We start from the raw sequence: 15,422 nt of genomic DNA on the forward strand, positions 1-15,422 counted from the left end.
TCTACTACACCTGTTGTATTCGGCGAATGTGACTAAGACATACAGTATATACTCCCAGTCCGATGCTGAAAAACGTCCTCACAGCATGATGCTGCCACCAACATGCTTCACCGTAGGGAAGGTGCCAGGTTTCCTCCACACGCAACGCTTGGCATTCAGGCCAAAGAGTTCAATCTTGGTTTCATCGGACCAGAGAATCTTATTTCTCATGGTCTGAGAGTCTTAAGGTGCTTTTTGGCAAATTCCAAGCGGGCTTTCATGTGCCTTTTACCGAGGAGTGGCTTCCATCTGCCCACTCTACCATAAAGGCCTGATTGGCGGAGTGCTGCAGAGATGGTTGTCCTTCTGGAAGGTTCTCCCATCTCCACAGAGGAACTCTGTCAGAGTGACCATTGGGTTCTTGGTCACCTCCCTGACCAAGGCCCTTCTCCCCCGATTGCTCAGTTTGGCCGGGTGGCCAGCTCTAGGAAGAGTCTTCATGGTTCTAAACGATGGAGGCCACTGTGTTCTTGGGGACCTTCAATGCTGCAGAAATGTTTTGGTACCCTTCCCCAGATCTGTGCCTCGACACAATCCTGTCTCTGAGCTCTACGGACAATTCCTTCGACCTTATGGCTTGGTTTTTGCTCTGACATGCGCTGTCAACTGTGGGACATTATATAGACAGGTGTGTGTCTTTCCAAATCCTGTCCAATCAATTGAATTTACCACAGGCGGACTCCAAGTTGTAGAAACATCAAGGATGATCAATGGAAACAGCATGCACCTTAGCTCAATTTTGAGTCTCATAGCAAAGGGTCTGAATACTTATGCAAATAAAAAGTAATACATTTGGAAAACTTGTTTTTGCTTTCTCATTGTGGTATTGTGTGTAGATCGAGGATATATATATTTTTTAATAACTTTGTAATGTAACAAAATGTGGAAAATGTCAACGGGTCTGAATACTTTCCGAATGCACTGTATCTACCCCCTTAAAACAACAATTATTACAGATGGCCATCGTGCTATCTGACATAAAACAATTGTTAGCATGATGGCCATCTGTAACAATTGTTTTACGTCAGATAGCACGATCGCCATCTGTAACAATTGTTTTATGTCAGATAAAACAATTGTATAGAAGGACTTCAACAGTAGATCAGTTACTGAATGTTTGCAGAAAGCTGTGTGTGTGCATAGTGTACACAGGGATGGAATGGAATTTAAGAACCCGGGGCTGGCTCTTTCCAGACCGGGGCTGGTCTTTCCAGACCGGGCTAAATTTTTTGTCTTCCCAAATATCCCATGACACCGATTTTGGACCCAGGCTAGTAGGAATTGCGGTCTAGAAGCCCGGCTGGCCAAAATCCATGAATTCCATCCGGAGTGCACGTATTGCAGTACTGTAATGTGTGTTCACTTAATGTTAGTAGAAATGCCAACAAGGTTTTTCAGTCAATCACCAAACTGATAGGCATTTGTTGACAGGCATTTTATTAGAAAACACTCCTGTACAGGCTGGGAGAGACAGACAGGGAAGGAGAACAGATGAACGATGAAGAAGAGGCTGCTGCTCTCTCTGGACCCCCTCAGCCGCCACCTGTGAGGAGAGGCGTCTCACTGCTGCTCTCTCTGGACCCCCTCAGCCGCCAGCTGTGAGGAGAGGCGTCTCACTGCGTCTCTCTCTGGTTCCCCTCAGCCACCACCTGTGAGGAGAGGCGTCTTACTGCTGCTCTCTCTGGTCCCCCTCAGCCGCCAGCTGTGAGGACAGGCCAAGAGTCAGATTGTGCGTCTCACATTGCACCCTATTGCCTACTTGGGCCCTGGTCAAAAGTGGTGCACTAAATAGGGAATAGGGTGCCATATGGGATGAAGCCACAGCCTCACCAATCCAAGTTTTCAATATTCCAATGTACCCCGAATTCGCCCAGTATCCAGACTGCCAAATCAAGAAGCTTGAAATACCGCTCGATTTTTTAAAGAACATTTTCATCCTCATTCACAGCAGCCATTATGTCACATTGGACAACAGGTTAGTCAGCCAATCAGCTTCTTTGTTGTTCAAAGCCAGTCCATGAAGCTCTGTTTAAGCTAGCTAGTATGAGGACTTGATCTGGCAGTCTGGATTCTGGGCGAATTCGGGGTACATTGGAATATTGAATACTTGAATTGAGGTACATGCTCGAGCCATATCCGGCTCTGAGCTACCCTATTTGAGAACGAAGCCTGCTCCCACTCAAAGAGAAAAACAATGTGGTAGAGAGGGATCTCTGGCTTCATCCTTCCCACAATCCTCACCTCCTCTCCAGGGCAGTTCTACTCCAGTTTCTTGGGGTTGTTGACGGCTACATAGTGATATAGAACCACCAGCAGGAACAGAGACACACCCAACATGTTGGCAAAGATGGCCAGCTGCACGTCAGTCACCATCCTGGAGGGAGGGGGGGGGCGGAAACATACATATCATTACCATTCTGGAGAGGGGGACATACATATTATCACCATTGTTCTGTAAGGAGTGTGGGGGGGGGAAACATTCATAACATTACCATTCTGGAGGGGGGGCGGAAACATACATATCATTACCATTCTGGAGGGGGGGGGGGCAGAAACATACATATCATTACCATTCTGGAGAGGGGGACATACATATTAACACCATCGTTCTGTAAGGAGTGTGGGGGGGGGGGGGGGACATTCATAACATTACCATTCTGGAGGGGGGTGGAAACATACATATCATTACCATCCTGGAGAGGGGGACATACATATTATCACCATCGTTCTGTAAGGAGTGGGGGGGGGGGGGGGCATTCATATAATCACCGTTCAGGAGGGGGGGGGGATATACATATTATCACCATCATTCAGTAAGGAGGGGGGGGGGGGGGGGGACATTCATATCATCACCGTTCTGTAAGGAGTTTCAAAACCCAAATTTTATGCAAATGTCACTTAAATATGAACAAATATGAATCATTGTTCATGTTTAGACAATTACTTTCCATACATCATGAATAAATACATATACTATTACATCATGAATAAACTCATGTACTACTACGCGAGGGACTTTTATTTTGAACATTCCCTCAATTCCGCGACCCGGAAATAATTGTTGAGACGCTGGATGTAGGGATGACCAGGGTTTGTTCTCTTGATAAGTGCGTGATTTGGACAATTTTCCTGTCCTGCTAAGCATTCAAAATGTAACGACTACGATTGTGTATCGGGGAAATGCTACTTTAATAGATTGATGCCGCGTTCAATACAACTGAACTCGGAAAACTACAATGTTAAATCCTGACGCCAGTTAACTTGAGGTCGGAAACCCTCTAGAAAGAGGCCCGAAATCCCCATTTGGATGAACTTTGAATCTTTTATTCCCCAGTCGGAGTAACAAGTTCCCAGGGGTTTTGAACACACTGAAGTCGGAGATTTAGTCCCCCCCATGCCGTTGTTTAAAATACGACACTAGTTACCTAACTACTCATTAGACTATTAGCTAGGCAGCTTAGCAAAACATGGATAGTTGGCCGACTGGTCATTAATAATTGGCATATTATGAATAGTCGATAACATGATTAAGACGATCCTGACGTTAGCTAGTTATGCCTAACGTTACAAAATGAGGATAGCTATGATCATGTTTTCATCAGTGGCCAACGTTGCAAAGCACAACTCGCCGGCAAAATCGGCCTTTGATTTTATAAAATATATCAATCATTCGACTACATTTCAGCAAAAAAATAACCAATGCATTCCTTACGTTATTTCTCGCTGATGTGTAATTTAGTTCGTTGCAGACTCAGTTTGCCTTTCTGATGTGTGATGCAGGTTTCCGGTCCTGTCGCTTCCGACTAGAGGGCCACGTCACGGTAATGAGGGCGGCGCTATAGAAATATAATTTATAGATCGGTTCTGTCTGTACATATTGTAACCTGGGTGTATTCATTCCGCCGATTCTGTTGCACAACGGAACGTTTTGCAACTGTTTGGAGTTTCTATTGGACAAATTCAGGTACGTCCCTCCCTGTTTCGTTGCGTTTGCTTCCGTTTAAGAAAGGTTTTGCAACAGAATCGACTGAATGAATAGGCTACATTCCTGATTTCTATGAATATAATTATGAATATTTAATTCGCAAATATTAATCTAGATTAGAATATCATATGTGAAAGTGAATCAATGATTTAGATTTGATACAAGTTGTTGGTAATGGGGCGGCAGGGTAGCCTAGTGGTTAGAGCGTTGGACTAGTAACCGGAAGGTTGCGAGTTCAAACCCCCGAGCTGACAAGGTACAAATCTGTCGTTCTGCCCCTGAACAGGCAGTTAACCCACTGTTCCCAGGCCGTCATTGAAAATAAGAATTTGTTCTTAACTGACTTGCCTGGTTAAATAAAGGTAAAAAAAAAAAAAAAAAAAAAAAATGGTGGCTCCGGGGCAGTGGTATTGTAAAACTGGCTAGCTAGAGCTCGTCTGAGAGGTCGGCTGTGGATGCCCTCACCCACTAGTACTTATTGCTGATGGTTAAGGTTCTGACTACAGGCTGTCCGGCTAGAACAAGGCATGTGTGTCCATATCCAGAGTCTGATTGGCTCTTGGTCAGCACCACATCAAGATGGCGCCGTACTGGATGGCCACCATTTTGCTCCGACCCAACTTTAATATTTTGTGATCATTTTGTTGTTTATTTTTGCTCTGTTTTCACGAAATGTTTCCGCTGTTATTTCTGACATAAATAGCTAACAAAATAGCTGTGTGGGCCGAGTTAACCTTGTATCTTTATTGACTTTTCATTTCAATATTTACACTCCCTCTACACACTGACAGGACTACACACTGACAGGACTACACACGGACAGGACTCTACACACTGACAGGACTACACACTGACAGGACTACACACTGACAGGACTCTACACACTGACAGGACTCTACACACTGACAGGACTCTACACACTCACAGAACTCTACACACTCACAGAACTCTACACACTGACAGGACTCTACACACTCACAGGACTCTACACACTGACAGGACTCTACACATTCACAGGACCCTACACACTGGCAGGACTCTACACACTGACAGGACTCTACACACTGACAGGACTCTACACACTCACAGGACTACACACTGACAGGACTCTACACACTGACAGGACTCTACACACTCACAGGACTACACACTGACAGGACTCTGCACACTGACAGGACTCTACACACTGACACTGACAGGACTCTACACACTGACAGGGCTCCACACACTGACAGGACTCTGCACACTGGCAGGACTGTACACACTGACACTGACAGGACTCTACACACTGACAGGGCTCCACACACTGACAGGACTCTACACACTGACAGGACTCTACACACTCACAGGACTACACACTGACAGGACTCTGCACACTGACAGGACTCTACACACTGACAGGACTCTACACACTGACAGGACTCTACACACTGACAGGACTCTACACACTGACAGGGCTCTACATACTGACAGGGCTCTACACACTGACAGGACTCTACACACTGACAGGACTCTACATACTGACAGGACTACACACTGACAGGACTACACACTGACAGGACTCTGCACACTGACAGGACTCTACACACTGACAGGAATCTACACACTGACAGGACTCTGCACACTGGCAGGACTCTACACACTGACACTGACAGGACTCTACACACTGACAGGGCTCCACACACTGACAGGACTCTACATACTGACAGGACTCTACATACTGACAGGACTCTACATACTGACAGGACTACACACTGACAGGACTCTGCACACTCACAGGACTCTACACACTGACAGGACTCTACATACTGACAGGACTCTACATACTGACAGGACTACACACTGACAGGACTCTACACACTGACAGGACTCTACATACTGACAGGACTACACACTGACAGGACTCTACACACTGACAGGACTCTACACACTCACAGGACCCTACACACTGACAGGACTCTACATACTCACAGGACTCTACATACTCACAGGACTCTACACACTGACAGGACTCTACACACTGACAGGACTCTACATACTGACAGGACTCTACATACTGACAGGACTCTACATACTGACAGGACTCTACATACTGACAGGACTCTACATACTGACAGGACTCTACACACTGACAGACACTGTCACTGCAACACACACACACATTTTCACTCCAACCTCCAGTATCCATGTCTCCTTCCCCCTATACATATCTACCTCCATCACTCCAGTATCCCTGTACATGTTAACATGGTACTGACCCTGTATATAGTCACCTTACCCCTATACATATCTACCTCCATCACTCCAGTATCCCTGTACATGTTAACATGGTACTGACCCTGTATATAGTCACCTTACCCCTATTGTTATGGTGAGTGAATGAGGACCCAAAAGCGAACTAACTTAAACAGAGCTTCTTTAATAACCAAACATAGGTAGGCTCAGATAGACCGGCAGATTCCGACAGGACAGGACAAGGTTACAGCAAACATGACGATAGTCTGGCTCAGGCATGAAACACAACAAACAAGAATCCGACAAGGACAGGAACAGAAACAGAGAGAGATATAGGGACCTAATCAGAGGGAAAAAGGGAACAGGTGGGAAACGGGGTGAATGGGTAGTTAGAGGAGACAAGGAACAGCTGGGGGAAAGCGGGGGAGAAAAGGTAACCTAACAACGACCAGCAGAGGGAGACAGGGTGAAGGGAAAGGACAGAGACAAGACACAACATGACAGTACATGACAGTACCCCCCCACTCACCGAGCGCCTCCTGGCGCACTCGAGGAGGAAACCTGGCGGCAACGGAGGAAATCCTCGATCAGCGCACGGTCCAGCACGTCCCGAGAGGGAACCCAACTCCTCTCCTCAGGACCGTACCCCTCCCAATCTACGAGGTACTGGTGACCACGGCCCCGAGGACGCATGTCCAAAATTCTACGGACCCTGTAGATGGGTGCGCCCTCGACAAGGATGGGGGGGGGGGGGGGAGACGAGCGGGGGCGCGAAGGACGGGCTTGATGCAGGAGACATGGAAGACCGGGTGGACGCGACGAAGGTATCGCGGAAGAAGAAGTCGAACTGCGACAGGATTAATGACCCGAGAAATACGGAACGGACCAATGAACCGCGGGGTCAACTTGCGAGAAGCCGTCTTAAGGGGAAGGTTCTGAGTGGAGAGCCAAACTCTCTGACCGCGACAATATCTAGGACTCTTAGTTCTACGCTTATTAGCAGCCCTCACAGTCTGCGTCCTATAACGGCAAAGTGCAGACCTGACCCTCTTCCAGGTGCGCTCGCAACGTTGGACAAAAGCCTGAGCGGAGGGGACGCTGGACTCGGCGAACTGAGATGAGAACAGCGGAGGCTGGTACCCGAGGCTACTCTGAAAAGGAGATAGCCCGGTCGCAGACGAAGGAAGCGAGTTGTGGGCGTATTCTGCCCAGGGGAGCTGTTCTGACCAAGACGCAGGGTTACGAAAAGAAAGACTGCGTAAGATGCGACCAATAGTCTGATTGGCCCGTTCTGCTTGACCGTTAGACTGGGGGTGAAAGCCGGAAGAGAGACTGACGGAAGCCCCAATCAAACGGCAAAACTCCCTCCAAAATTGAGACGTGAATTGCGGACCTCTGTCCGAAACGACGTCTGACGGAAGGCCATGAATTCTGAAAACATTCTCGATGATGATTTGTGCCGTCTCTTTAGCAGAAGGAAGCTTAGCAAGGGGAATGAAATGAGCCGCCTTAGAGAACCTATCGACAACCGTAAGAATAACAGTCTTCCCCGCTGACGAAGGCAGTCCGGTGACAAAATCTAAGGCGATGTGAGACCACGGTCGAGAGGGAATAGGAAGCGGCCTGAGACGGCCGGCAGGAGGAGAGTTACCGGACTTAGTCTGCGCGCAGACCGAACAAGCAGCCACGAAACGACGCGTGTCATGCTCCCGGGTGGGCCACCAAAAACGCTGGCGAATGGAAGCAAGCGTACCCCGAACGCCAGGGTGGCCGGCTAACTTGGCAGAGTGAGCCCACTGAAGAACGGCCAGACGAGTAGGAACGGGAACGAAAAGAAGGTTCCTAGGACAAGCGCGCGGCGACGGAGTGTGAGTGAGCGCTTGTTTTACCTGCCTCTCAATTCCCCAGACAGTCAACCCGACAACACGCCCCTCAGGGAGAATCCCCTCGGGGTCAGTGGAGGCTACTGAAGAACTGAAGAGACGAGACAAAGCATCAGGCTTGGTGTTCTTAGAGCCCGGACGATAAGAAATCACGAACTCGAAACGAGCGAAAAACAGCGCCCAACGCGCCTGACGCGCATTAAGTCGTTTGGCAGAACGGATGTACTCAAGGTTCCTATGGTCAGTCCAAACGACAAAAGGAACGGTCGCCCCCTCCAACCACTGTCGCCATTCGCCTAGGGCTAACCGGATGGCGAGCAGTTCGCGGTTACCCACATCATAGTTACGTTCCGACGGCGACAGGCGATGAGAAAAATACGCGCATGGGTGGACCTTGTCGTCAGAGAGGGAGCGCTGAGAAAGGATGGCTCCCACGCCCACCTCTGACGCGTCAACCTCGACAACGAACTGTCTAGAGACGTCAGGTGTAACAAGGATAGGAGCGGATGTAAAACGATTCTTGAGGAGATCAAAAGCTCCCTGGGCGGAAACGGACCACTTAAAGCACGTCTTGACAGAAGTAAGGGCTGTGAGAGGAGCTGCCACCTGACCGAAATTACGGATGAAACGACGATAGAAGTTCGCGAAGCCGAGAAAGCGCTGCAGCTCGACGCGTGACTTAGGGACGGGCCAATCAATGACAGCTTGGACCTTAGCGGGATCCATCTTAATGCCTTCAGCGGAAATAACAGAACCGAGAAATGTGACGGAGGAGGCATGAAAAGTGCACTTCTCAGCCTTCACAAAAAGACAATTCTCTAAAAGGCGCTGGAGGACACGTCGAACGTGCTGAACATGAATCTGGAGTGACGGTGAAAAAATCAGGATATCGTCAAGGTAAACGAAAACAAAGATGTTCAGCATGTCTCTCAGGACATCATTGACTAATGCCTGAAAGACAGCTGGAGCGTTAGCGAGGCCGAAAGGAAGAACCCGGTATTCAAAATGCCCTAACGGAGTGTTAAACGCCGTCTTCCACTCGTCCCCCTCCCTGATGCGCACGAGATGGTAAGCGTTACGAAGGTCCAACTTAGTGAAAAACCTGGCTCCCTGCAGGATCTCGAAGGCTGAAGACATAAGAGGAAGCGGATAACGATTCTTCACTGTTATGTCATTCAGCCCTCGATAATCTATGCAGGGGCGCAGAGACCCGTCCTTCTTCTTGACAAAAAAACCCCCCGCTCCGGCGGGAGAGGAGGAGGGGACTATGGTACCGGCGTCAAGAGCTACAGACAAATAATCTTCGAGAGCCTTACGTTCGGGAGCCGACAGAGAGTATAGTCTACCCCGGGGGGGGGGTGGTTCCCGGAAGGAGATCAATACTACAATCATACGACCGGTGTGGAGGAAGAGAGGTGGCCCTGGACCGACTGAACACCGTGCGCAGATCGTGATATTCCTCCGGCACCCCTGTCAAATCACCAGGCTCCTCCTGTGAAGAAGAGACAGAGGAAACAGGAGGGATAGCAGACATTAAACATTTCACATGACAAGAGACGTTCCAGGAGAGGATAGAATTACTAGACCAATTAATGGAAGGATTATGACAAACTAGCCAGGGATGGCCCAAAACAACAGGTGTAAAAGGTGAACGAAAAATTAAAAAAGAAATGGTTTCACTATGATTACCAGAAACAGTGAGGGTTAAAGGTAGCGTCTCACGCTGAATCCTGGGGAGAGGACTACCATCCAGGGCGAACAAGGCCGTGGGCTCCTTTAACTGTCTGAGAGGAATGTCATGTTCCCGAGCCCAGGTCTCGTCCATAAAACAGCCCTCCGCCCCAGAGTCTATTAAGGCACTGCAGGAAGCTGACGAACCGGTCCAGCGTAGATGGACCGACAAGGTAGTGCAGGATCTTGAAGGAGAGACAGGAGTAGTAGCGCTCACCAGTAGCCCTCCGCTTACTGACGAGCTCTGGCCTTTTACTGGACATGAAGTGACAAAATGACCAGCGGAACCGCAATAGAGACAGAGGCGGTTGGTGATTCTCCGTTCCCTCTCCTTAGTCGAGATGCGGATACCTCCCAGCTGCATGGGCTCAGCACCCGAGCCGGCAGAGGAAGATGGTAGTGATGCGGAGAGGGAGGCGACGGAGAGCGCGAGCTCCTTTCCACGAGCTCGGTGACGAAGATCAACCCGTCGCTCAATGCGAATAGCGAGTTCAATCAAGGAATCCACGCTGGAAGGAACCTCCCGGGAGAGAATCTCATCCTTTACCTCTGCGCGGAAACCCTCCAGAAGACGAGCGAGCAAGGCCGGCTCGTTCCAGCCACTGGAGACAGCAAGAGTGCGAAACTCAATAGAGTAGTCTGTTATGGATCGATTGCCTTGACATAGGGAAGACAGGGCCCTGGAAGCCTCCTCCCCAAAAACAGATCGATCAAAAACCCGTATCATCTCCTCCTTAAAGTCCTGATACTGGTTAGTACACTCAGCCCTTGCCTCCCAGATTGCCGTGCCCCACTCACGAGCCCGTCCAATAAGGAGAGATATGACGTAGGCGACACGAGCAGTGCTCCTGGAGTAAGTGTTGGGCTGGAGAGAAAACACAATATCACACTGGGTGAGGAACGAGCGGCATTCAGTGGGCTCCCCAGAGTAACACGGCGGGTTATTGATTCTGGGCTCCGGAGATTCGAAAGCCCTGGAAGTGGCCGGTGGATCGAGGCGGAGATGGTGAACCTGTTCTGTGAGGTTGGAGACTTGGGTGGCCAGGGTCTCAACGGCATGTCGAGCAGCAGACACTTCCTGCTCGTGTCTGCCTAGCATCGCTCCCTGGATCCCGACGGCTGAGTGGAGAGGATCCGAAGTCGCTGGGTCCATTCTTGGTCGGATTCTTCTGTTATGGTGAGTGAATGAGGACCCAAAAGCGAACTAACTTAAACAGAGCTTCTTTAATAACCAAACATAGGTAGGCTCAGATAGACCGGCAGATTCCGACAGGACAGGACAAGGTTACAGCAAACATGACGATAGTCTGGCTCAGGCATGAAACACAACAAACAAGAATCCGACAAGGACAGGAACAGAAACAGAGAGAGATATAGGGACCTAATCAGAGGGAAAAAGGGAACAGGTGGGAAACGGGGTGAATGGGTAGTTAGAGGAGACAAGGAACAGCTGGGGGAAAGCGGGGGAGAAAAGGTAACCTAACAACGACCAGCAGAGGGAGACAGGGTGAAGGGAAAGGACAGAGACAAGACACAACATGACAGTACATGACACCTATACATATCTACCTCCATCACTCCAGTATCCCTGTACATGTTAACATGGTACTGACCCTGTATATAGTCACCTTACCCCTATACATATCTACCTCCATCACTCCAGTATCCCTGTACATGTTAACATGGTACTGACCCTGTATATAGTCACCTTACCCCTATACATATCTACCTCCATCACTCCAGTATCCCTGTCCCCTTCCCCCTATACATATCTACCTCCATCACTCCAGTATCCCTGTCCCCTTCCCCCTATACATATCTTCCTCCATCACTCCAGTATCCCTGTCCCCTTCCCCCTATACATATCTACCTCCATCACTCCAGTATCCCTGTCCCCTTCCCCCTATACATATCTACCTCCATCACTCCAGTATCCCTGTACATGTTAACATGGTACTGACCCTGTATATAGTCACCTTACCCCTATACATATCTACCTCCATCACTCCAGTATCCCTGTACATGTTAACATGGTACTGACCCTGTATATAGTCACCTTACCCCTATACATATCTACCTCCATCACTCCAGTATCCCTGTCCCCTTCCCCCTATACATATCTACCTCCATCACTCCAGTATCCCTGTCCCCTTCCCCCTATACATATCTACCTCCATCACTCCAGTATCCCTGTCCCCTTCCCCCTATACATATCTACCTCCATCACTCCGGTATCCCTGTCTCCTTCCCCCTATACATATCTACCTCCATCACTCCAGTATCCCTGTCCCCTTCCCCCTATACATATCTACCTCCATCACTCCAGTATCCCTGTCCCCTTCCCCCTATACATATCTACCTCCATCACTCCAGTATCCCTGTCCCCTTCCCCCTATACATATCTACCTCCATCACTCCAGTATCCCTGTCCCCTTCCCCCTATACATATCTACCTCCATCACTCCAGTATCCCTGTCTCCTTCCCCCTATACATATCTACCTCCATCACTCCAGTATCCCTGTCCCCTTCCCCCTATACATATCTACCTCCATCACTCCAGTATCCCTGTCCCCTTCCCCCTATACATATCTACCTCCATCACTCCAGTATCCCTGTCTCCTTCCCGCTATACATATGTTACCAGACCCGGTCTGCTAGGTGGTTGATATGTTACCATACCCGGTCTGCTAGGTGGTTGCTATGTTACCATACCCGGTCTGCTAGGTGGTTGATATGTTACCATACCCGGTCTGCTAGGTGGTTGCTATGTTACCATACCCGGTCTGCTAGGTAGTTGATATGTTACCATAGCCGGTCTGCTAGGTGGTTGCTATGTTACCATACCCGGTCTGCTAGGTGGTTGATATGTTACCATACCCGGTCTGCTAGGTGGTTGATATGTTACCATACCCGGTCTGCTAGGTGGTTGATATGTTACCATACCCGGTCTGCTAGGTGGTTGATATGTTACCATACCCGGTCTGCAAGGTGGTTGCTATGTTACCATACCCGGTCTGCTAGGTGGTTGATAAGTTACCATACCCGGTCTGCTAGGTGGTTGCTATGTTACCATACCCGGTCTGCTAGGTGGTTGATAAGTTACCATACCCGGTCTGCTAGGTGGTTGCTATGTTACCATACCCGGTCTGCTAGGTGGTTGATATGTTACCATACCCGGTCTGCTAGGTGGTTGCTATGTTACCATACCCGGTTTGCTAGGTGGTTGCTATGTTACCATACCCGGTCTGCTAGGTGGTTGATATGTTACCATACCCGGTCTGCTAGGTGGTTGCTATGTTACCAGACCCGGTCTGCTAGGTGGTTGATATGTTACCATACCCGGCCTGCTAGGTGGTTGCTATGTTACCATACCCGGTCTGCTAGGTGGTTGATATGTTACCATACCCGGTCTGCTAGGTGGTTGCTATGTTACCATACCCGGTTTGCTAGGTGGTTGCTATGTTACCATACCCGGTCTGCTAGGTGGTTGCTATGTTACCATTCCCGGTCTGCTAGGTGGTTGCTATCTTACCATACCCGGTCTGCTAGGTGGTTGATATGTTACCATACCCGGTCTGCTAGGTGGTTGCTATGTTACCAGACCCGGTCTGCTAGGTGGTTGATATGTTACCATACCCGGCCTGCTAGGTGGTTGCTATGTTACCATACCCGGTCTGCTAGGTGGTTGATATGTTACCATACCCGGTCTGCTAGGTGGTTGCTATATTACCATACCCGGTCTGCAAGGTGGTTGCTATGTTACCATACCCGGTCTGCTAGGTGGTTGATAAGTTACCATACCCGGTCTGCTAGGTGGTTGCTATGTTACCATACCCGGTCTGCTAGGTGGTTGATAAGTTACCATACCCGGTCTGCTAGGTGGTTGCTATGTTACCATACCCGGTCTGCTAGGTGGTTGATATGTTACCATACCCGGTCTGCTAGGTGGTTGCTATGTTACCATACCCGGTTTGCTAGGTGGTTGCTATGTTACCATACCCGGTCTGCTAGGTGGTTGCTATGTTACCATACCCGGTCTGCTAGGTGGTTGCTATCTTACCATACCCGGTCTGCTAGGTGGTTGATATGTTACCATACCCGGTCTGCTAGGTGGTTGCTATGTTACCAGACCCGGTCTGCTAGGTGGTTGATATGTTACCATACCCGGCCTGCTAGGTGGTTGCTATGTTACCATACCCGGTCTGCTAGGTGGTTGATATGTTACCATACCCGGTCTGCTAGGTGGTTGCTATGTTACCATACCCGGTTTGCTAGGTGGTTGCTATGTTACCATACCCGGTCTGCTAGGTGGTTGCTATGTTACCATACCCGGTCTGCTAGGTGGTTGCTATCTTACCATACCCGGTCTGCTAGGTGGTTGATATGTTACCATACCCGGTCTGCTAGGTGGTTGCTATGTTACCAGACCCGGTCTGCTAGGTGGTTGATATGTTACCATACCCGGCCTGCTAGGTGGTTGCTATGTTACCATACCCGGTCTGCTAGGTGGTTGATATGTTACCATACCCGGTCTGCTAGGTGGTTGCTATATTACCATACCCGGTCTGCTAGGTGGTTGCTATGTTACCATACCCGGTCTGCTAGGTGGTTGCTATGTTACCATACCCGGTCTGCTAGGTGGTTGATATGTTACCAGACCCGGGCTGCTTGGTGGTTGCTATGTTACCATACCCGGTCTGCTAGGTGGTTGCTATGTTACCATACCCGGTCTGCTAGGTGGTTGCTATGTAACCATACCCGGTCTGCTAGGTGGTTGATATGTTACCATACCCAGTCTGCTAGGTGGTTGCTATGTTACCATACCCGGTCTGCTAGGTGGTTGCTATGTAACCATACCCGGTCTGCTAGGTGGTTGCTATGTTACCATACCCTGTCTGCTAGGTGGTTGATATGTTACCAGACCCGGTCTACTTGGTGGTTGCTATGTTACCATACCCGGTCTGCTAGGTGGTTGCTATGTTACCATACCCGGTCTGCTAGGTGGTTGCTATGTAACCATACCCGGTCTGCTAGGTGGTTGCTATGTTACCATACCCGGTCTGCTAGGTGGTTGCTATGTAACCATACCCGGTCTGCTAGGTGGTTGCTATGTTACCATACCCGGTCTGCTAGGTGGTTGATATGTTACCATACCCGGTCTGCTAGGTGGTTGCTATGTAACCATACCCGGTCTGCTAGGTGGTTGCTATGTTACCATACCCGGTCTGCTAGGTGGTTGCTATGTAACCATACCCGGTCTGCTAGGTGGTTGCTATGTTACCATACCCGGTCTGTTAGGTGGTTGATATGTTACCATACCCGGTCGTGTGGTGGTTGCTATGTTACCATACCCGGTCTGCTAGGTGGTTGATATGTTACCATACCTGGTCTGCTAGGTGGTTGATGTGTTACCAGACCCGGTCTGCTAGGTGGTTGATATGTTACCATACCCGGTCTGCTAGGTGGTTGCTATGTTACCATACCCGGTCTGCTAGGTGGTTGCTATGTTACCATACCCGGTCTGCTAGGTGGTTGCTATGTTACCATT

At 49.3% G+C, this 15,422-nt stretch overlaps 1 protein-coding gene across 3 annotated transcripts; it reads right to left on the reverse strand.

Annotated features, from left to right (window-relative positions):
• Window positions 1-1,455: 1,455 nt before the first annotated feature.
• Window positions 1,456-3,785, reverse strand: ost4 (oligosaccharyltransferase complex subunit 4 (non-catalytic)). Of its 3 annotated transcripts, none has more exons than XM_036976472.1 (3): window positions 3,752-3,785; window positions 2,281-2,413; window positions 1,456-1,635 (listed from the first exon to the last, which is right to left on the reverse strand). In XM_036976472.1, the coding sequence occupies exon 2, from the start codon at window positions 2,410-2,412 to the stop codon at window positions 2,299-2,301; it is 114 nt and encodes a 37-aa protein (XP_036832367.1). In that variant the 5' UTR covers window position 2,413; window positions 3,752-3,785; the 3' UTR covers window positions 1,456-1,635; window positions 2,281-2,298. The 3 variants fall into 3 exon arrangements, with proteins under 3 accessions (XP_036832367.1, XP_036832366.1, XP_021456824.1); XM_036976471.1 differs by having other exon boundaries at window positions 1,456-1,688; XM_021601149.1 differs by having other exon boundaries at window positions 1,456-1,741; window positions 3,752-3,770.
• Window positions 3,786-15,422: the final 11,637 nt, after the last annotated feature.

The sequence above is a fragment of the Oncorhynchus mykiss genome, chromosome 4 (assembly GCF_013265735.2).
Source record: "Oncorhynchus mykiss isolate Arlee chromosome 4, USDA_OmykA_1.1, whole genome shotgun sequence".
In the NCBI taxonomy this organism is placed as follows: domain Eukaryota; kingdom Metazoa; phylum Chordata; class Actinopteri; order Salmoniformes; family Salmonidae; genus Oncorhynchus; species Oncorhynchus mykiss.

What these genes read in the sequence shown, in the direction of transcription:
- ost4 (XM_036976472.1), bottom strand. Translation starts at nt 2,412, where the DNA reads ATGGTGACTGACGTGCAGCTGGCCATCTTTGCCAACATGTTGGGTGTG.